General features: G+C 57.5%; 3 protein-coding genes across 5 annotated transcripts; 2 read left to right on the forward strand and 1 right to left on the reverse strand.

Moving 5' to 3' along the window:
* The first annotated feature begins 936 nt into the window (after positions 1–936).
* SNX1 (sorting nexin 1) lies at positions 937–14,533 on the forward strand. The gene is made up of 15 exons (XM_080607391.1): positions 937–1,257; positions 3,245–3,347; positions 4,267–4,403; positions 5,681–5,747; positions 6,890–6,933; positions 7,873–8,014; positions 8,540–8,618; positions 9,353–9,428; positions 10,379–10,492; positions 10,616–10,709; positions 11,268–11,473; positions 12,727–12,870; positions 13,213–13,293; positions 13,722–13,793; positions 14,122–14,533. Exons 1-15 carry the CDS (start codon positions 952–954, stop codon positions 14,170–14,172), a joined length of 1,716 nt encoding a protein of 571 aa, XP_080463517.1. The 5' UTR covers positions 937–951; the 3' UTR covers positions 14,173–14,533.
* A 46-nt stretch (positions 14,534–14,579) lies between these two features.
* Positions 14,580–16,565, forward strand: SNX22 (sorting nexin 22). 3 transcript variants are annotated; one of them, XM_080607400.1, is made up of 6 exons: positions 14,590–15,137; positions 15,418–15,501; positions 15,625–15,729; positions 15,802–15,896; positions 15,977–16,047; positions 16,198–16,565. In XM_080607400.1, the coding sequence occupies exons 1-6, from the start codon at positions 15,069–15,071 to the stop codon at positions 16,299–16,301; spliced, it is 528 nt and encodes a 175-aa protein (XP_080463526.1). In that variant the 5' UTR covers positions 14,590–15,068; the 3' UTR covers positions 16,302–16,565. The 3 variants fall into 3 exon arrangements, with proteins under 3 accessions (XP_080463527.1, XP_080463526.1, XP_080463525.1); XM_080607399.1 differs by having other exon boundaries at positions 14,596–15,137; positions 15,974–16,047; XM_080607401.1 differs by lacking the exon at positions 15,802–15,896 and having other exon boundaries at positions 14,580–15,137; positions 15,927–16,047.
* A 267-nt stretch (positions 16,566–16,832) lies between these two features.
* On the reverse strand, positions 16,833–18,774 carry PPIB (peptidylprolyl isomerase B). Its single transcript, XM_080607397.1, has 5 exons — positions 18,584–18,774; positions 18,204–18,317; positions 18,020–18,113; positions 17,293–17,477; positions 16,833–17,203 (listed from the first exon to the last, which is right to left on the reverse strand). Exons 1-5 carry the CDS (start codon positions 18,737–18,739, stop codon positions 17,081–17,083), a joined length of 672 nt encoding a protein of 223 aa, XP_080463523.1. The 5' UTR covers positions 18,740–18,774; the 3' UTR covers positions 16,833–17,080.
* Between the last annotated feature and the right edge of the window lie 1,198 nt (positions 18,775–19,972).

The raw sequence follows: 19,972 nt of genomic DNA on the forward strand, positions 1-19,972 counted from the left end.
CTGGTAATGTCCCTGCATCATTTTTATGGCTTTGCAGAAAGAAAGGAGGATAGCAGAGAGGCCTTCAAGATAAGGATAAGCGGTGTTTTGTTTTTGTTTCACAGAGGAGCCTAGCACAGGCGCAGCCCTAGCACCAACATTCCTCTCCTCACAGCCAGTAGGGATGGAGGAGAAAAGGGACACAGGACACTTGCAGTCACATATGACACCAAATACTCAAATGCAAATGGTGCAGAAAACTGAAAGCCTTGAGCCTCTTGCCTGGCTCTGCTTTACCGATAGTCTGTTCCTCCTGATACCTCCCCGAAAGAGCCGCCAGCCCCATGGGCTGGTGGTGACACCGATCATCGTGAGTCACTGTGAGCAGCTGGACAAAGGGAGGTTGCTGTCTTAGGTACAGAGGAGCTATGCTGGTGTGTCTTGGAGACGAGCACCCACCTCCGAGGTGGGAAGCAGCGTGGGGGGGGTGGGTGCCCTGTGATGGGGCAGAGGACAGATCCCCAAAACACCCACTGACGGCTGGGCTGGGGGCAAGGGGGTTCCATCGGTGGTGAGGAGCTGTTGGCTGAGGTGAGACATGGCCGGGTGGTCACGGTGTGACACGATGGCAGCCACCCCGGCTGTGGTGCTGAGGGCGGCACAGCCATGTTGGTCACGGCATTGAGGGGGTGGCGGCCAGCTCGGCTGCGGTGCTTAAGAGACTACGGTCTGGTACTGGGGTGGTGGTTGTGTTGGCAGGAGCGGTGTGGGGACAGTTTCGGCTGGGACCCGCAGCAGCGGGGTCCCCACGCCGAGGGCTGGCGGCCGTGTGGGCTCCCCTCAACGCAGGGGCCGGGACCCCCGGTGTGGGCGGGACCACCCGGGCCGTCCCTCAGCGCGGCTTCCCGCCCCTCCCTCAGCTCGGGGCTCGTCCACTGCTGGGGGGGGCTTCTCCCCCCCTTCCCCGGTGCAATGGTACGGCCCGACGCCGAACAGCGGCGCTCATTGGCTCCCCCTGGTGGCCGAGAGGCGGCTTCGTCCAATCGCGGAGCCCCGCCCGCCTCTTCGCCCCGCCCCCGCGGTTTAAGTGGCGGCGGCGGCTTCCGGTCCCGGCTGTGGCAGGGCGGAAGCGGCGGCGCGGAGATGGCGTCGGGCGGCGCCGGCGGCTCCCGCTCCCCCTCCCCCGGGCCGCATCTGCCCCCGCCCTTTCCCCCGCCCCACGGCGACGGCGAGGCCGCCGACAGCGACACGGAGGGGGAGGACATCTTCGCCGGCACCGTGAGTGCGGGGCGGGGCCGGGGAGGCGGGTCCGGAGCCGGGGCCTGGCGGAGGCCCCGCCGTTGGGGCTGGGGGCGGCAGCTCGGGCCCAGGCGCTGAGTGCTGGGCTGGGGCGGGTGCCTCAAACCGAGAAGCAGCCGCCCCCCGGCCCCGACCACGGCTTTGGGGGCTCTGGGGGGGGGGGGGGGCGTCGCACGGCAGCTCCTGTCCCGGCCGCTCTCCCGGAGGGTTGCCCCCCCCTCCTCTGCACCCAGCCACTGCTTCTTGGGTTCGGAGGCTGAGCTGAGTGGCAGCCTCTGCTAAAGGCAGCCGGGAGGCCAGCTCCTCAGGCAGGTGCCGGGACTGATCTCTTCAGCCCTATGAGCCAAGGCTGAGCGTGTCGTCCCCTCTGATTGCCAACACCGTGGTCTGCGTGGTGCACTCGGTTTTTCCAGCCTGCTCCAGCAGGCAAGGCAGGAATCTTCCCCAAAGCCGTCACCTGTTTACAGTTTCCCAGCCCAGGTATTTGCCCAGGGCACAGATCTCACTCTCCTTTGAGTTGGCCCAAAGACACAAAGCTGTCCACCACCAGGGAACGGAGCTGCGTGTCACTGCTGGTGGCTTCGCAGCAGAGAAGAGGGCAGTTTGGGACATGCCTCTTATCCACACGCTGCCCTGTGTCTGCTTGTGAGGGTGAAGCTCTTGTGTTGGTCTGGGCAGAACAGAGCAGTCCCATGTTTTGAAAATAACACGGGAAAGCATGGTCGTGACTTGACAGCAGGTGCCCAAAAATGCTGGGACCTGTTGCCAGCACCAGGACATGGTGATGGTCTGGAGCTTCTCAGGACCGTTCTTCACTGAAGAAATGGAAAATCTTTGTGGCTCGTTGCTTTGTGGTGGGGGCAGCCTGCTAAAGCAGATGGGTGTTGACCACTACAGGCTTTTGTGCAAATCAGGTGGCCCTTAGCAGAATCTGAAGTCTGTTAAGCTAAAGCAGCTTATCAAGTGCTTAATGTTGTTGTTGAAGCAACTGTCATAACTAATACTTGGCTCTTTTGCATGCCCTGGTGGCTTTGTTTGTCTCTCTGCCCTTGAGTGTTAGCAAAACACTCCCTGTGCAGTCGGGGAGCTGCTGGCGAGGCAGAGCTGTGGGCGTTGGGGGTGGCAGCGAAGAAATGTTTGGGGCCAGCGTATTTTTAACCAGAGCTGGAACTTATCTGTTTGTGAAGCATCAATCCCTGCTGGCCACAAAACTCTAGCGAGGGGTTTGAGCGGTCAGCTCCAAGATCTGCTCCCCTGTGGGAAGCATCAGGCTGATATCGGGGGGCCTCGGGGTGGTCAGGGGGTGCTCCCCGTTGGGCCTCGGATGTGGTGGGCGTTGTGTCATGGGCTGCTCTGAAAGAGGCTGCAGCTCTTAACTTCCGTGCTAACAGATGGAGAAGTGGAACAGGGCGTGATACTTTCTTGTTCCTAGAAACTTTCCATCTTTGAGAGCTGCAAGGCTCGTAGGGAAACTTCAGTGCCTGCCTCACCCTGCCCACAGAGAGTTTCTTCCCAGCTCGAGGAGCCCCTGCAGGAGCAGAGGACCCAAATGACTCCCCGATGCACCTAACGTGGGGCTGGGGGTAGCGCCCCTGTTTGCTTGGCCACAGGCTGGCGGAGGGGGCACGAGCTGGGAAGCAAATCGCCGTGGGTCTCTGCCACTGACAGCAAAAGCTTGGTTTTCCTGAGAGGTCTGCTAAGCCCCATGTAGCTCTTGTGCACGAGGCTCCAGGTGCCGCCAACAGCATGGCCAGGCCTGTCGTGGCTGTCGCAATATGTGTACTCTGCTGGGACCGCAGGGGGGCGGAAGGGAAGCAGAGGGAAGCAGCCTGCGATGTCCTCTGTCCGCACTGGGTCTGCAGTGGTGGCCCTGTGTGGTAGTGGCCAGGAAAGTGGGCCGTTTGGTCCCCCACCATCTGTTTCTCAGCAGAGATAACCTCTTTGTGTTCTTTAAATTCTTTTTCAGAGCAAGCCCCCGGCTCCAAAAAGGGAATCACTTCTCCCTGTGAGCAGCAGCTCCAAAGAAAATGGGGTTCGCGTAGAGCAAGATGATCAGGACTTATTTGCAGGTGAGTCTGTTTGTCCTGAGCACTCCCCGGGGCTTTCCGCACTCTGAGCCGGGAGTCATCTGCAGTCTAGCCGTGACCTGCGAGTGGCTAGACCGTGCTTACTGTGGAGTATCGCTGGTCCTTATCTGAAGTTTGTGTTGCAGTCTGCTCTGGGAGCACTGAGCGCTAGCGGTGGTTTTGGGAAGGTCCATGCCGCCTCCTCCAGGTCTCTAGCTTAATCGTGCAGCAGGATTAACTGTTTAGAAGCTGAAAATGCCTAAAAATGGGGTTCACTTGAATTTTGTTAAACTGCAAGGCAGTGTCCTCCCAGAGTTGAAGGGCTTTTTGTTCTCTACCTTCTCCTCCTTCCATGCAGGTGGAGGAAGCATCTCTAGCTGAGACGTGGCTGTTCCCAGGACAGGGAACGTAACGACCCTCAGCAGGGGAAACAAGGAGGGTCAGACCTCCCCTAGCAGCCCTGCTCCTCGGCTAGGTGTGGCACCTCTGGCAGAGACATCTGAAAGTCAGCTCTGGAGATGCCTGGTAACAGAGGGAAGCTTTGGCTTCCTCTGGGTGGAGAAACGTCCTGGGAAGGAGCAGGTTTACGTGCTGTGTAAAAATCCAGCTCGCCTGTAGCTGCTCTAGTGTGCAGCTGCTGCTGCACACACGCAGCAAGGAACTGTTGCCTGGCTGTCCCTAGAATAAGAAGTCTGTTGGATTAACGAAACGTTCTCCAGCAGGTTTGATCAGATGCTCTGGCTGCAGCGAAGGTGCATGAAGTCATGCTCTTGCCGATGCATACGGATGTCCTCCCTGTGTTTTTTTTTTGTGCTAATTAAGACTACTGTTACTGCCTAGATCCCATGAACTTCTCTGAGAATATTGAAATTTCCAGCAACACAAAGTAGAGAGGCTGACCCTTGCAAACTTCTCTTGACAGATGCCACTGTAGAGCTGTCTCTAGACAGCACGCAAAACAACCAGAAGAAGGAACTGGCCAAAGCATCCAATCCTGCCCCCTCATTAGAAGTAGCTGCAAGCTCTTCTTCTAGAAACCCTCCAAAGAGCTATGAGGAGGTGAGAATTGCTCTGAGCTTTCCAACTTGCCCTGCTGGTTTGGGACTGTAATTGGCAGGAACCTGTCTGTTTACTTCGATGTAAACCTGCATCTTAAACGATGCAGTTAATGTAATTGGCATATTGGATGCCCTGGCTTCTATCTCAGGCCATCGGTCTGGGGCTGATACCACCGAAGCGGGTTGAGGTCAGCCTGTCAGCATTCTCGCTCATGTGGAAACGCGCTGGTGCAGGCTGCTGCCAGCGCTGGAAGAGCAAGCAGCTGACCTGGTCCCTGGGGGTCTGAGCTCGGATTCAGAGCTCTAGCACCCCCTGTTGCCACAGATGGGGCAGGTGGTGTAACCGCTCTTACGTGTGTTTAAATAAGTCTCCTGGGCAACACGGGAGTGCAGACTCCTTCAGCGGAACTTGTGGTCTGGTTGCCAAGCCTAGCTAGGTGACACTTGGCCTAATTCTGTGTCCTCTCCTGTATGGAGACTAAAACTATTTTGGAGACGAATAAAGAGCTCCTCTTTTGCCCCAAGCACCTCTGAGCTTGTGAGGACTGACTCGCTGTCAGTGTGTCTCAGGCCAGCTCCCAACCAGCTCAAGTGAAGAAGCAGTGCAGAACTAGGGCAGGATGCTGAGCTGATCGGTGAACTGAGACGCTCTCACCTTAAGGCTCTTAAACCAGGGGCCGTGTGAGGCCTGGTGCTTTACCATCCTGCTAACAAGGAAGCATAATGCTCTCTGAGCAAGCCTGAAGCCCCCGTGGGCTGTCAGAGGCAGTACTTTTGCTGTTGCCGCCTGCTGACCTTCAGCAAAGCAGGATTTGACTGAAAGACCAGCGCAGACTGGGTCTGCCGGTTGCTGTCGTGGCTCTCCATCCCTGCGTGCCTGCGCAGTATAACTTACCTTCTGTGTGCATTCAGTGTCTTCTGCAGTTTCAAATGAAAACAGAAATCATGACGTAAAGGAGCCCAGAGGGAACCATCTTGCGCAGAGCTGGGCTGAGGCTCCACTCCGCAGAGTTTCCGCTTAGCACTGGTCAGTTTGTGCACCAGTCTGAGCAGACAGCATTGTAAAGACAAAGCCTGTTTGGGATACTTGAGACGCGGAGACTCAACATAAGTGAGAAGCCCAAGGGCTTTACAGAGCTACCTTGGCTAGACTGAAATACCAAAGATGCCTCGGCAGTACGACAAGCGCAGTAACGTGTGGGACTTCGTGGTTTGGAGTGGACTGAAGCCTGGATTTCTAGTGTTAACTTGCTGTCCTTGTGTGCTTACTTTAAACAGCTGGAAGAAGAGGAACAGGAGGACAAATTTGAGCTGACTGTAGGAGTGAGTGACCCAGAGAAAGTTGGTGAGTTACCGTCCTGTCTTGCTGCATGGGGTGAAGCACAGTTAGGCAAGCGAGGCTTGGCGGTAGGACTGAGTGCAGCTACTGTCCCCACACGTCATGCTTTCGAGCTGTCTCTGCAAACACAAACCTGACTGTTGAGTGACTTCCGCAAAACTTCTTCCAACATCTCGAGGAAATGAAGCGAAAGAAAGCAAAAAGTGTAGGACCAACGAGCAAGGTGGCAGCAGGTTCAGTAAACCAGGCAGCTCGAAAGCAGAGACCCAGGCATGGGTTTTAGGAGGGGGAAGCATGATGCTCAAACTCTGCTCAAACACTAGCAGAGTTTGGTGTCTGGGATTATGGTGACAACTCTGCTTGACCTCTAGGCAGCGCTGTCCTGTGTGCAGCTGGCAAGGAGGAGGCAGAACTTCCTCAGCCTAAAATCAAGTGTATTGTCCCATGTTCTGGCACCTTCCCCAGCAGCTGTGGGGCTCTGAGAAGCACGAGGCTTTCTCTGTTGATAGTGGGGATCAGAGCAACTTAGCCAGCTCCAGGGCAGTCTGCAGAGAACCCACCTGAGCCCAGCCAGCTTGTGACGTCCGGAGCTGGGAGGTGCGCTGACCTCTAAATCAGAGGTGTATTGGGTCGGTATCTGATTTCTGAGGATGCCCTTTGATTGAACTACCAGGTAAACCCTCCTTTCCCCAGACAAGGGGATTTCTGTATTAGCTGGAGAAAAAAACTGCCTGTGATGTCTCGGAATCAAACCACACGCAGCCAGGGGCCGTCTGACTTGCATCCTCTGAATAGACTACTTCATGTGCTGCACAGCCGCTGAATTGTTACGTGCTGAGCAGATGTGTGGAGTTAGCCCAAACGCCGTCAGCTTAACAAGCATCTGATTGTCAGCGTTGGCTGCCTGGGGAAGGAAAAGGAGAGCTAAGCAGTCAGGTTGGGGAAATGCCTAGTGGGCAGGGGTCCAGGGTCCTGCAGAAGGATGCCGCCTGAGGATCTGCATGCAGATTTGGGGCTCGGATCAGAACCAGTGAAGCAGGCAAAGGCCAGGAGATGGCTGGCACCTGGTGCTTTGCAGTCACCGAAGCCTCCAGGTGATGCAGAAGTCTGATGTTGGGTTACTAACGCCTTGTTTTTGTTTCCCATAGGGGATGGCATGAATGCGTACGTAGCCTACAAAGTGTCAACACAGGTAGGTGTAACTCGTTGCTTCTGAGATAAGATGCCTTTTTTTCCCTGCTCTGAGGCAGCTGGGTTGTCCTTTCCACATCAAGTCAACAGTGACCTAAATAGATGGGAGGTCTGAATCTACATGGATTCGTGAGTTATAATCCACTCCTACAGATCAAAGGATGAGCCTAGCTGAGAAATAGGTTTGAATCTATTTGGAAAGGGACTGACTTTCAGCCAGTTCCAGCCACTGCAGTCCTGGCTGATACCTCCGCTCAGCATTGGATTGAGCAGCAGGAATAGCATCTGCTAGGGAGAGCCCCAGATGCTGGCTCTGTGGCTGATGTGAACACAGCTCTTGCTAGCTAGCCTCTTGTCAGGACCTGTTCTCTTGGGCTAGTCGCAAGAAATCAAGCTTTCTGCAGCTGCTGCCCTGCTTTGGAGCTTTGGGCACTTCTCTGAGCTCTCCAAAAAGCCTTTCCTAGCTGTCTGTCCAGCAGCTGTTGGGCCACAGGCACTGCGTCTTGTGGTGCAAAGGTGCTGGTGTGTGATGGGGACAGGGGATTTGTTAGCCTCCAGCCTTGCTCTGCAAATACTGTCAAAAGCTGCTGATGGCCCCTGAAGCCTTATGTGCAACCTAACAGTGGTCCCTGTTCTTGTGGGGAGCAGGGATGATGGGATTAGGCAGTGGGCAGGGTTTAGCAGGCTTCCTGTGGCCACAGTAACAGCTGCTCTGTTATTTAGTGGCGTTAACACTGCAGCATCACCACAGGGAGGGCTCTTAGGAGGTGATTTGCTGAAAACCTAGGCCAAAGCTTGCTCAGTGCAGCCTGGCGTGCTCCTCCAATCCCACAGAGCTCAAGCTGTCCTATTTCCATCCCCAGAAGTGACAGTGCACATAGTGCATGCACAGGCAAGCTTCCCTGGCTGAGTCTGACCTGAGTCTCGTCTCTTCCCTCAGACGAGCATGCCAATGTTCAGGAGCAAGCAGTTTTCAGTGAAAAGGAGGTTCAGTGACTTTCTGGGTCTCTATGAGAAGTTGTCGGAGAAGCATGCCCAAAATGGGTTCATCGTGCCTCCACCGCCTGAGAAGAGTCTCATAGGTGAGTGGTGGAGGTGCAGAGCGCTGCTGTAGATCTCATCCTTCTGATGTTGAGCCTTGTGCCCCAAAAACAGGCCTGCCTGCAGTCTCCAAGCTGAGAGGCAAGCTGCAGAGCAGTATGGGAAGCAGGCACATAAAATAATGTGGGTTCTGTGGCACAAACAAAACTCTGCTGGCTCCATACTTGGAGCTCTGGGCTTAAAGCCTTGTTAAATTTGATGGGTGGCTCTGCATCTGCTTGAAGCAGAGTACAACCTTGTCCTCTGCACTGTCACTGAATTGTTGGTCACTTGGGTCTGGACCTGTAGGCCCTCAAATCTTGCTTAGCATTGCTCTGTCTCTCTTCTGGATGCAGATTTGTGCTAGATGTAGGCATAAGCAGATTTTAATTTTCCAAGTAGCTCTTGTTGATGTAAGGTCAGAATCCTTTACCATCACCCTGGTAGTCTGTACTCTGTAACAGACCTCACAGCCTTGTACGTTCAGTTTGAAGCCACTCCTTAATTGCGCCTTCCTTCTATGCTAGGAATGACCAAAGTGAAAGTTGGGAAAGAAGATTCCTCCTCTGCAGAGTTCCTAGAAAAAAGACGGGCTGCTCTAGAGAGGTACAGATCCCAACAGCTATCCCCTCGTGCCTGAGCCAAGCAAGGGACCTCTGAAAGGTCAGCCTGGCTGCACTCTCCTCCCTACACGAGAAAAGCAGTCTGGTGCTAGGCTTAGAGTGAACCTGAAGGCCACTGAAGAGTTGCAACTGGAAGGTTGCTTTGACTTTAAAACTGTCTCCTGCTTCAAAAGCCCCTGCTGGTGCTTGATCCAAATCTGGCCAAATTCTGCTGACAAGGCAGAGAGGAAACTGAGCTGTCTTGAGCCAAAAAATATGGATGTTAAATAGCAGTACAAACAGAGCAGATCAGGTGAGAAATATCTTGGTCTCTTTAACTGCCACCCTAACTATCCAGCCACCAGTGGCCTTTGCTCTGCCACCTGAATTGACTGCTGTAGTTAGCACCAGGATGCTGTACACCTCCAGCTTCAGCCTCCGAAGATCTGGTAAAAGTGTCATTGTAAAGGAATGTAAGACTGGATCTCGGTCAGTTGTTGTATCAAGTAACCTTGATACAGAGAGTATTAGTGCGGGCCTGGTCTTGCTGACTCGTCTCACAAGAGTCCCCAGGGAGGGAGGGCTCTTGGTGGGAGGATGAGAACAGCTTGTTGGGTCTGGCTTCAGCTACTGAACTGCCATTTCGGAGTAAATAACAAGCATGCTGCAGCTCACCGAGATGTCTCGGAGCCAGGCTTGCTCCAACAGAGGTAACTCTTGGTGCGTTCCTTTCCCCAGGTACCTACGGAGAGTTGTCAGCCATCCAACCATGCTGCAAGACCCAGACGTCAGGGAGTTCTTGGAAAAGGAGGAGGTCAGTGGGGTGGAATGATGTAGCTATGAGTACCTTGGGAGCACAGAAGCTAACAGTGCACAAGAAGTTAACAAGGCGTGATGCTTCAAAGCTCAGTGAGAAGCAGCAGGATCCTCTAAGAGCTCTTAACCAGCGATGGGGAGAACAGGACCTCTTCTGTGTGTTAGTGCATATCTAAAAACTATACACGGATAACAAGCTGTGGCCAAGCTTGTTTACATCATGGTGGGGACACACGTTGAGGACAGGGGTTGAGTGTTCTGAAATTCACGGTGGGAGCGTAGCCTGCTGTTTGAGGTGAGCGGGGCTGGTGCTGACTTGCCTGATGCTCAGCTGTTAGGGGGGAGCTGCCTCTGCTGAACTGGGTGGCTGAGGTGGTCCCTGCTCCCGCAAGGAGAGCACGACCATTCCAGACTGAGCATCTGGGCAATGCTGTGCTGAAGGGCTCTGGCGTAGGAGCAGACTTCATGGAAATGCCTCACTTCTAACCAGCGGTCTGAAAAATGACAGTGGCAGAGTATTTCGCAGCATGAAGGCACACTCTGCTAGAGTGTCCCCAGCGGTGTGAGCTGCTGCTGGCTTTTGGAGGGATTCTCCAAAGCACTTGTGTGCCTGCATGACCTGTGGAAGCTTGGGTTGCTGGTTCAGGGATTCAGGAAGGACAGCTGGTTCTTGCAGATGTGTTACCTTGGCCAAGCAGACCAGACAGACCCAGATACAGTGTAGGGTTCAGGAACTCCTTACTTGCTTGAAAACTCCAGTCCCATTATTTGAAATGCTCTGCAGGCTGTGCCACTGCTTGGGCAGTGTCTGGCTAATCCTTTGCCATAGCTGTGCTGCAGAAACACCAATGTCCAGGGGCCCACATACGGAAATAATGCCACTGTGGTGGCTGCTCTCAAAAGTGACTTTTATCTCCTGGCAGAGCAAACTTCCCTATTTCTCTACAGCTGCCGAGAGCAGTAGGCACCCAGGCCCTGAGTGGAGCAGGAATACTGAAGATGTTCAACAAAGCTACCGATGCTGTCAGTAAAATGACCATTAAGATGAATGAATCGGACATAGTAAGTATTGGGATACCTCTGGGCTGTCCTCATCCTTGCTCTCAGCTTTTGGTGAGAGATGCAAGGACAGCTCTGCAGCCCTGCAGAGGATGTGGGAACCAGCTCTGGGTCTGTCCATTTCAGTGGTTCGAGGAGAAGCTGCAGGAGGTGGAATGTGAGGAGCAGCGGCTACGGAAGCTGCATGCTGTTGTGGAAACGCTAGTGAACCACAGGAAAGGTAACGAGCTTGGTACCACTTGCTCTGTAGCTTGGGCCGTAACAGTTAAGCCGTGTGCAATGCCTGGCTGGAGACCACCGGTGATCAGGTGTGAGAAGATACGGCAGTGCTTCCTTGCTATAAGGGGCTCTTGGCCTCTTTGTCATGGGAAACAGAAGTAAAATGATAATTCCACGTCTTCTGTCCAGCTGTACAAGCTTAGGATGTGAAATAGTGCCCCAGTGGGTGAAAGCTGCTGTAGCAAACCAGAGCAGAGCTGATCTTGTTGCTAATTGCCAAGCTGTCCTCTGGCAAGGAGCAGGAATGTTTTTCCTTCCTCTGCATGTTTTGCCTGACTTCTGCAAACCTGTGCCTGTCCTCCCACTGCTGCTTCTCCTGGCTGGGGTTCCCATCGTCCTGCAGAAGCTGCCAGCTCTCAGGTGGTGCTGGCTCTGCCTGCTGATGTTTCCTGGGCCTAGAGAAAAGCAGCTCCCAGGGCTGAACTCTAGGCTGGGGCTTGTCTCATGGAGCACCCGGTGTGGCAGAGCCCGTGGTTGACTCTTTTATTCCATTCACCAGAGCTAGCGTTGAATACAGCACAGTTTGCAAAGAGTCTGGCCATGCTGGGGAGCTCGGAGGACAACACGGCCCTGTCCCGGGCACTGTCCCAGCTGGCTGAGGTGGAAGAGAAGATTGAACAGCTGCACCAGGAACAGGCTAACAATGACTTCTTCCTCCTGGCTGAGCTCCTGGGAGACTACATCCGCCTCCTCTCAGTTGTAAGGGTAAGCACGCCGTTGGGGTAATCCTCAGAGCCAAGCTGTAGGGCAAACCACTGGTGCTAGTGCAGATCTTAAGCCTAGGTGTGCCAGGAGGCAGCTGGTCCTCTGAGTACAAGTGCAGGGCATGGTACCTCTGATCTCTCCAGGCAGAGGGCAAACTTGCTGCTGCATCAGGAAAGCAGGGTAGGTGAGACCTGGCTATGCTGTTGTCCTTCGGGGGGATAAGGAGCAAGCTCGTGGCATGTAGGTGGCCTCAGCCCTTCCAGAGAAGGCTGCAGGTGCTGCAAAGTATGATCTGTGTTGCAAATAGAGCTGCCAGGCACCTGCTGGGGAACAGCCCGGGTCTTGAAGTCTTTGCGGCCTGCCTGGTGCGCAGGCTGCTGTGCTGGAGGCTGAATGGTACAAGCCCCAAGTGACCTCCAGGTCTGGCAGGCTGACTTGGTTCTGCCCCAAACTTGTCCCATCTCGGAGCATCTGTTTCTGGAACCTGCAGAGGCCAGAACGCAGCCTGCTTGGTCTGCTGTGCTCCTTACTGGGAGAGGTGGGTGCTGCAGGGCAGGACCAAGACCTCTGATAGTGCTGGAGGTAACAGGACTCGTCTGGGATGTTCTGCTAAGGAGCTGTAACATTGCCTCAGACTTCACCTGTCTTTTGGCTGCTCTGTCCTTTTGACCAGGCTGTCAGGCACTGCTTTCTGTTCTTCTGGCTCTTCCCCACCATCTGGCTGGATGCACTCAGAAATTTGATGGATCTTCCTTGCTTGGGCTGGTGGTTTACAAAAAGTATTTCCTGGCAGGTGCTCAAGTGCTCTGCAGTGACTCGTGGTCACTGTGCTCTGCAGGGGAACCAATGTGGGACTGGTGAAGGCAGCTCCTTGCCCTGGATGTTCCCAGTGAAGTAATAAAAGGGGCTCTGTACCGAGGGAGGCCTTGGAGCTGCTCCTGAAGCTGGGTGCTGTAGTGCCTGGGCTCCTTCCCTGGCAGAGCAGCGAGGAAAAACCTCCGTGTTCTGGCCTTTTTGGGAGCTTCAGTTGTGCTCAGGTCCAGGACCTGGCTGATGAAGCAGCTCTGCCGTTAGCTGGTGTCCCCCTCGCCGATGGCGTGGATGTCACTGTCACCAGCACAGCTGCTGTGAGGTGGCACAGGGTACAGCTGTGCTGCTCACGGGCTGCCCTGGTGCTGAGCCCTGCGCACCCGAGGCGCTGCTCCCAGCTTGTTTGGGGACGTGCCAGCTCAGCCTCTGCTCCTTCCTTTCAGGGAGCTTTTGACCAGCGCATGAAGACCTGGCAGCGGTGGCAGGACGCCCAGACCATGCTGCAGAAGAAGAGGGAGATGGAGGCCAGGCTGCTCTGGGCCAACAAACCTGACAAGCTGCAGCAGGCCAAAGAGGAGATTTCAGAGGTGAGGCGTGCTGTGCTCTCTGAGCAGTGTGAGAGGAGACGTTTTGAGCTGGAGGGGTGGGTATCTCTTGCCAGGCTTGCAAAGAGGAGAAGCCAGCCTTTAGCAAGGCCTCGGGAAGCCGCAAAAGCTGCAGGAGGGGCTGCTTATGGTCCCGCTTTGTGTGGCTTTGCATAAGGGGTGCTGGGCTCGCAGCAAGCTCAGACACAGGATGCAGCCATGCGGCAAGTCGATGTGAGGACCAGAAGTGCTGGCATCAGCTCTCTTGCGAGCAGTCAAAAACTATTCAGACAGGAAGCGAAAAGCTTCTTTACCCTGGAAACAGCGTGCTTCCTCTCTCTGCAGTGGGAGTCTCGCGTGACGCAGTATGAAAGGGACTTTGAACGGATTTCTGCCGTGATCCGCAAGGAAGTGATACGGTTCGAGGTAGGTGAGCCCCAAACCTCGGTGTGTGATTTTCCCACAGCAGCTGGCAATATTTGCAAATTCAGGCACGTTTGAATGGGGCATCATTGCAGCAGAGCTGCTGTTGTTGGCTAAAGAGGGATTTTCTCCTGCTCAAAGTATGCAGGTGAGCACGTTCATCAAAATAAGGGCAGGTTGTGCAAAACTCCTCCGGGCCTGCTCATCTGTCCTGCTGCTGTCACAGCCAGGGCTGAGCTTCACCCTGTGCGTTTCCAGCTCTTGTGCTGGTCACTCGGCATGTAGGCAGCTGGGACCCTCCGACATGGCCCCAGGAGGAACAGGAAAATCCTGTTGGTCTCTTCCCCCTGAATTTCATCCTCCCCGCAAAGGCCAGGGGGTTTTGGTGGTTGCTGCAGCTTTCTGCTCACTTCTGCAACTGTCTCTTGCAGAAAGAGAAATCCAAGGACTTCAGAAAACACGTGACTAAGTACCTTGAGACGTTACTAAACTCTCAGCAGCAGGTGAGTGTCCCCGATGCCGGCAGCCAGCCCTCCTTTACCTCCTGGAGCTCCATGTGAGCCCCCACAGGCACAAACCCCTGCGGTGGTGAGCATCCCGCTCCCCTCTGCCCCCCACGTTGCCCACAGTAGCTAACGGGAGAGCTGCACGTTAAAAATTGCACCCTGCTGGATGCCTGACTTTTTTGGGGGGCTGCACACCCTGCCCTGACTGCAAGCTGTGTGTGTTGGAGGAGCTTCTGTCTCCCTAAAAGCTTCTCAGTCCTGCTGAAAGCTCATTAGTGCTGGACTTGAGCTGTGCTGGCTCCTGACTCTTTCCTTCTCTCTGCAGCTGGTGAAGTACTGGGAAGCGTTCCTGCCTGAAGCCAAGGCCATTTCTTAATTGGACCAAGCAAACGAGCACACCTGAACTTTGCCTTTTTATACACTATACCTCTGTCTTTTACATGTGAACGAACCCTAGTTAAACACGCGGGAGCTGGTAGAGGTTTAACCCCCCCAACAAGCAGCTTACGAGCCAGTAACTCTTCTAACTGTATATTTTTCATTTAGCAACATATATTTTCTTACTGAAGAGAAACTAGTTTCCTGCTTTCTGACCAGCCCTGCAGTAGGCGAAGAGCGAGGGGGGGTTAACGACATATGTAAATGTATATTTTTCAGGCTGGGTTTTAGGGCTCTAACGACTATCTTACTCCTGCAGTGCCATTACGACTATGTAATAAAACTTGTATCAGGGCAAACAGGCGTGTGGTGTGCTGGGAGAGGGCTGGGAGGGATGAGGGCTGGCGGGGGAGAGAGAGGCTGGTGGGAGGCTGCGGTGCCTCCGGCTTTGTTGTGACCAAGAAACCCCTGACCTTGGGCCTGGCCGAGCCACCTGTCTCGGCTTCTGATTAAGCTCTCTCAATAAGGCCAGGTGGCTGTTTTTAGGCTCTGAGCTCAGCCTGGGGCGGGAGCTGGCGCTGCAGGAGCCTGGGGCTGCGATGCTCCTCTCCCCGCGATAGAGGGAACGCCTTCAAGCCCCAGCTCTGAGGCTGCAGCAGCTCTGATCAAAACCGATACCGAGTCTTCTGCCTTGAAGAAAACAACTGAAAAAGAGAAAGCGAGCTTGTGCTGACTTCCCACTTTCCTTTCCTCTTATCCCTGCGTTACCTTCGGGCTGCAAAACACGAAGGCTCCCAGGAGGCAGCTCTGCTACTGGGCCTGGCCCCCGGCAGCCGGGGCGGGACGGGGCGGCCCCTCAGGAGCTGGTCCCGGTGGCGGTGGTGGCAGCGGGCGATGATCGTCGTCTCCATACCTGCAGCGGAGCCCGAGGCGACGGCGCGCAGCCCCGAGAAGGCGCACACGGTGAGGGGTGCGGGGTGGTGGTGGTGGAGGTCCCTGCTTGTCCCCTGGGGTGCCCCGTCTACCCTGTCAGACAATGGTCCCCGTCTGCCCCATGTGGTGGTGGTGGCCCCATGATCTCCAGAGGCTTTGAGGACCCTGACCCCACTGTTGAAGGGGTTGGGGGGGCTGTTGGTCCTTGCAAGCCCCCCTTGGTCCTGGGGTTGGGGTGTCCCACCTGTCCCAAGGATGGGTTTGGGGGCTCCTGCCCTGGGAGGGTGAGGGTGAGGATGAGGAGGTGCAGGTGTTCCTGGTGGAGGTGCTGTGCAATGGCCGGCGGCACACGGTGGCGAAGCGCTACAGCGAGTTCCAGGCGCTGCACAAGCGGGTGAGGACCTGGGGCCAACGGGACAAGGGGCAGCGTTTGGGGCGTGTGTCCCCAGCCAGGGACCCTCCTGGGGGACACACAGCGCCCGGCCCTTGGTCCATGCTGCGTCCTGCTCCGCCCCAGATCAAGAAGACCTGCAAGGTGCCCGACTTCCCCCCGCGGCGGGTCCCCAACTGGGTGCCCAAGGTGCTGGAGCAGCGCCGGCAGGGCCTGGAGCTCTACATCCAGGTGAGGCACCAGCGGGCGGCGGCGGCACCCCGTGTCCTGGGGGTGCTGACATTCCCCCCGTCCCTGCCTCAGGGCGTCCTGTGCCGCAACAAGGAGCTGCCCCAGGACGTGCTGGACTTCCTGAAGGTGCGGCGCTGCCAGCAGGACCCCAAGGGCAGCAGCCCCCCGTGAGTCTGAGGGGTTCCCCCTTTCCCCAGGGTGGAAGCAGGGCACTGCAGGTGCTGAGGTTCTTCTCCCACCGCAGCAGCAGCCACCCGCCCTCCCAGCGACCTGTCCTTGGCTTCCACACTGACCCCTACGTGCGGCTGCCAGGCACGGGTAAGGTGCAGGGCCGTGGGTGACACTGCTGTCCTCTCGTGCTGTCCCCCGGTGCTGGGCGTTGTGCTGGGCGTTGTGCTGTGCCTCGCCCTCCATTTAACGGGGCTGCGAGGGGGGGGCACAGAGCAGTGCCTGCTCCTCTCGTTGCAGATGCACTCCCCGACACCGTGCTGAGCGGGGTGCTGCAGGGCCTCTACGCCCCGTGGAGCTGCTGCCCCCGTGCAGCTGTGTCCCAGGGACAGCCGGGCTCCTGAGCACCCCCAGCGCGGAGGGCAGGGACGTGGTGGTAGGATCACGTGAAGGATCTTGGCAGTAACACCTTGCCTGCGGAGCGAGCGCTGATGAGGGTGCGGTGGGAGAAGCCCTGCCACAGCGACTTTCCAACAACATGCCTTAGTGTGGCATGCAGGAGCGCTGTGTCGGGGTTGTGGGAGAAGCCTTTGGGGGGGGGGGGCTGAACCATGCCAAGAACTCTCAGCACCTGGGCTTCTGTGCAATAAATCACTGCGGTTCTGGTGGCCAAAGGTGGCTGTGTCTGACTTCTGCAATGTGAGGCCAGAGCCGTGGTGCTGCTCTGAGACCCAGGAGAAGGGGGGAGAGGGCTGGCAGCACGAGGGTGGGCTTGTGGGGAAAGTGCTGGGAGGCACAAGCCCAGCCAACCTGACCAGTGGCGGTCCGTTCTTAGTGCCTAGGAGAACCAGAAGGAACAAGGAGGCCCCCTTGTCTGCTTCGCTGGGGCCTCCACATGCAACCCACCCCCCAACAGAGCAGACAAGGCACCTCTATAAAAAACACATTGGTCACATTTATTGGTGCATGTGCTTCTTACAAAAGTGTTGGAAAGAGGAGCCAGCGTTCCGTCCTGCCTGCTGGCCAGCTGGAAGGCCAGGAGCAGGGGCTCAGCGGCTGCCCGTGCTCCGGGAGGCCGCGGGGGAATGCACGGGGGCAGCAGGGCCGCCCCAGGCCCGCAGCCCTTTGCAGCCGGGTCCCCACAGCGCAGGGCCCCGCCGCGTCGCTGAGCCAGCAGGGTGGATCACTCCTTGGCGATGGCGAAGGGCTTTTCCACCTCGATGGTGCCGCAATCGGCGATGGTGACATCCTTCAGGGGCTTGTCCCTGCTGTCTGTCTTGGTGTTCTCCACCTTCCTCACCACGTCCTGGGGAGAGCAGAGATGTGAGAGGAATAACAGTGGCCGTGTGCACCTCCCAGCGTGCCCTCCCACGCTGGTGCTGCTCTCCCCCTTACCATGCCCTCCAGCACTTTGCCGAACACCACGTGCTTGCCGTCCAGCCACGGTGTCTTCACTGTGGTGATGAAGAACTGGGAACCGTTGGTGTCCTTGCCAGCGTTGGCCATGCTCACCCAGCCTGGGCCGTAGTGCTTCAGCTTGAAATTCTCATCAGGGAAGCGGTCCCCGTAGATACTCTTCCCTAAGGTGGGGGAAAAGACTGCATTGCACTTTTGGAAATATGTCAGGATTTGAGTACTGGGGGGGGAGGGGGGGGTTGCTAAGCACATCTATGCACCAGCACCACAAGGTTGCTGGGAGCCACAAGAAACTGGCAGCTGGAGGGAGCTAAAAGCTGAGCCATGAGCTGGACGGAAGGGGCTGTGCCCCCAAATTAGTGGTGCAAGAGGCTGTGCAAGAGCAGACCTGACTCCACACACCCCAGGCTGCAGCGTGACAAGGAGGTCAGGCAAGAGCTAACAAGCCCAAAACACTCTGCTGCTGACATTATTGATTTCACTGATGTTTGCTAAGTGCTGGTAGGAGGCTTGTCGATACCAGACCAAATGGGACCTAGCAGCTGGGACACCCAGGTCCTGCAGCCGGCCACCCCTCCCCAGCTTTAAGCACCACTCTAAAGCCAGGTCCCCCAAGCCGCATCCCCCGGGGCCGTGTGCTGTCCCCACCGCGGCACCACGCTCCACCTCCCAACCATCTCCCCAAGGCCTCTGCAGGCCGAGTTACCTCCAGTGCCATCTCCACGGGTGAAGTCTCCTCCCTGGATCATGAAGTCCTTGATCACACGGTGGAACTTGCTGCCCTTGAAGCCGAACCCTTTCTGCGGTGGGGGAGAGAAGCGGGGTCAGACCCAGGGAGGGCCCAGGGCACCCACGCGGCCCCCCCAGGGCTGCCCACCCGCCGTCCTCACCTCTCCAGTGGCCAACGCAACGAAGTTCTCCACTGTCTTAGGCACCGTCTTGCCGAAGAGCCCGATGACGACGCGGCCCACGTCCTCCTCGCCCAGGCGGAGGTCGAAGAAGACCTTGGGGGCGGCAGGGGCGTTACCCGGGGCCCGCCGGGACACAAAGGGCTGACCGCTACCCGCGGGCCTACCGCGGTTACCTCAGCCCGGCGGCTCCCCGGTACCTCAGCGATGCCCCCCCCGGTTACCTCAGCTCCGGTACCTCAGCGATGCCCCCCCCCCGGTTACCTCAGCCCCGCCCCCCCCCGTTACCTCAGGCCCGGCCGCTCCCCGTTACCTCAGGCCCGCCCCCCCCACACCCCCACACCCCGGCCGCTCCCGCCGACCTTCGCCGTGACCTTGGGCCCCTTCTTGCGCTCGTCGGCCCGCGAGGCGGCGGGCAGCAGGAGCAGGAGCGCTGCGCCCAGCGCCGCCGCCGCCACCAGCGCCTTCATCCTCCGCCGCTCGCAGCCCGGCCGCAGCGCCCGCCGCGCCGCCTGCATCCGGCCCCTCCCCGCCGCGTCCTCCCCCCCCGCCGCGTCAGGTGGTGCGGTCCCGGCCCCGCCGCGCGCACGCCCGGGCGCGACCAACGACGGAGGGCGGGGGGGGGGGGACGGGACTAGGGGGAGCGGGGCGGGGCCGGCGCTGGCCGCCCGGCGGCTGCCACGTTGCCCCCGCGTTGGTGCGGCCAATGAGGAGCGGGGGCGGGGCGCGGCGGACGCTGATTGGGGGGGAGGGGAGGGGGCGGGCTCCCGGCGGGCTCCGCGCACCGCCCCCCCCCCCCCCGTCCCTCGGCCGTTGGGCGCCGTGAGGGGGCGCCGTGAGGGGAGCCCTGAGGCGGCCCCCCCGGGGCTGTCAGGGCGGGAGCCGCCCCCCCACCGCGTCCTTTTCCATCGCCTCTTGCCCACGGGGCGGCCCAGGCGCGCACACGGTGGCTACTGGGCTGGCTGCTGCCTTCGCAGCACGGCTCCTGGGGGGGTTTAACCGCCCCTTCCTCCAAACCAGCCAGGGGCACGCTCAGCTAACGCTTACCGGTACACAGCCGAGCGCCAGCCCCTGCACACCCAGCACCGGAGCCAAATACCCGCACTTTACCCGCACATCTGTTACCAGAAGCAACTGTTAAAGGAATTGCCTGGTGGAGATGCAAATTTCCGAGGGCCAGGGGAAGAAGTGCTGAGGTTTCTCTTCCTTCTCGGAGCACAAATGTCCCCAGGCTGATTTTTGGGAACAGGAAATGAAAGCTCACGCTTAAAATATTACATTTAAAAACAGAATAAAGGTGTCCCAATGAAGATCCTATTTGAAGGATCTTCGAAGATCCAGCTATTTGCATGCTGGAAACCCTCACAGTCACAGCAGTCGATTCCTTCCAGCCCGTCACAGAAGTGACTCAGGGCTTGCTACGCAAGAGCCTGTGAGGTGGGAAGAGTGGCAGAGGAAGAAGGCACTCGGGGCAACGGCGGCTGGGGCTGGGTCATCGCCACCCCTGCAGGCACAGCGCGCCCCGAGCGACGCGGCGGGGGCTGGTCCCGCTGCAGCCGGGTCCCCAAAGCTTCCCGCATGCCCTGGCCAGGAGGCAAGCCTTCCACTCGGGGGAGACACACTTGAAGCCGTGTCACTATGGCAGTAGCTGCGGATGCGCAGGGACCGTATGGCAGCACGTTTTTGATTAGTCTGCATCCTCGTGTTCCAAGTAAGCCATTCTGCTACCCAGGATGCTTGAGGTGGGAACG

The sequence above is a fragment of the Anser brachyrhynchus genome, assembly GCF_964034855.1.
Source record: "Anser brachyrhynchus genome assembly, chromosome: 11".
NCBI classification, from domain to species: domain Eukaryota; kingdom Metazoa; phylum Chordata; class Aves; order Anseriformes; family Anatidae; genus Anser; species Anser brachyrhynchus.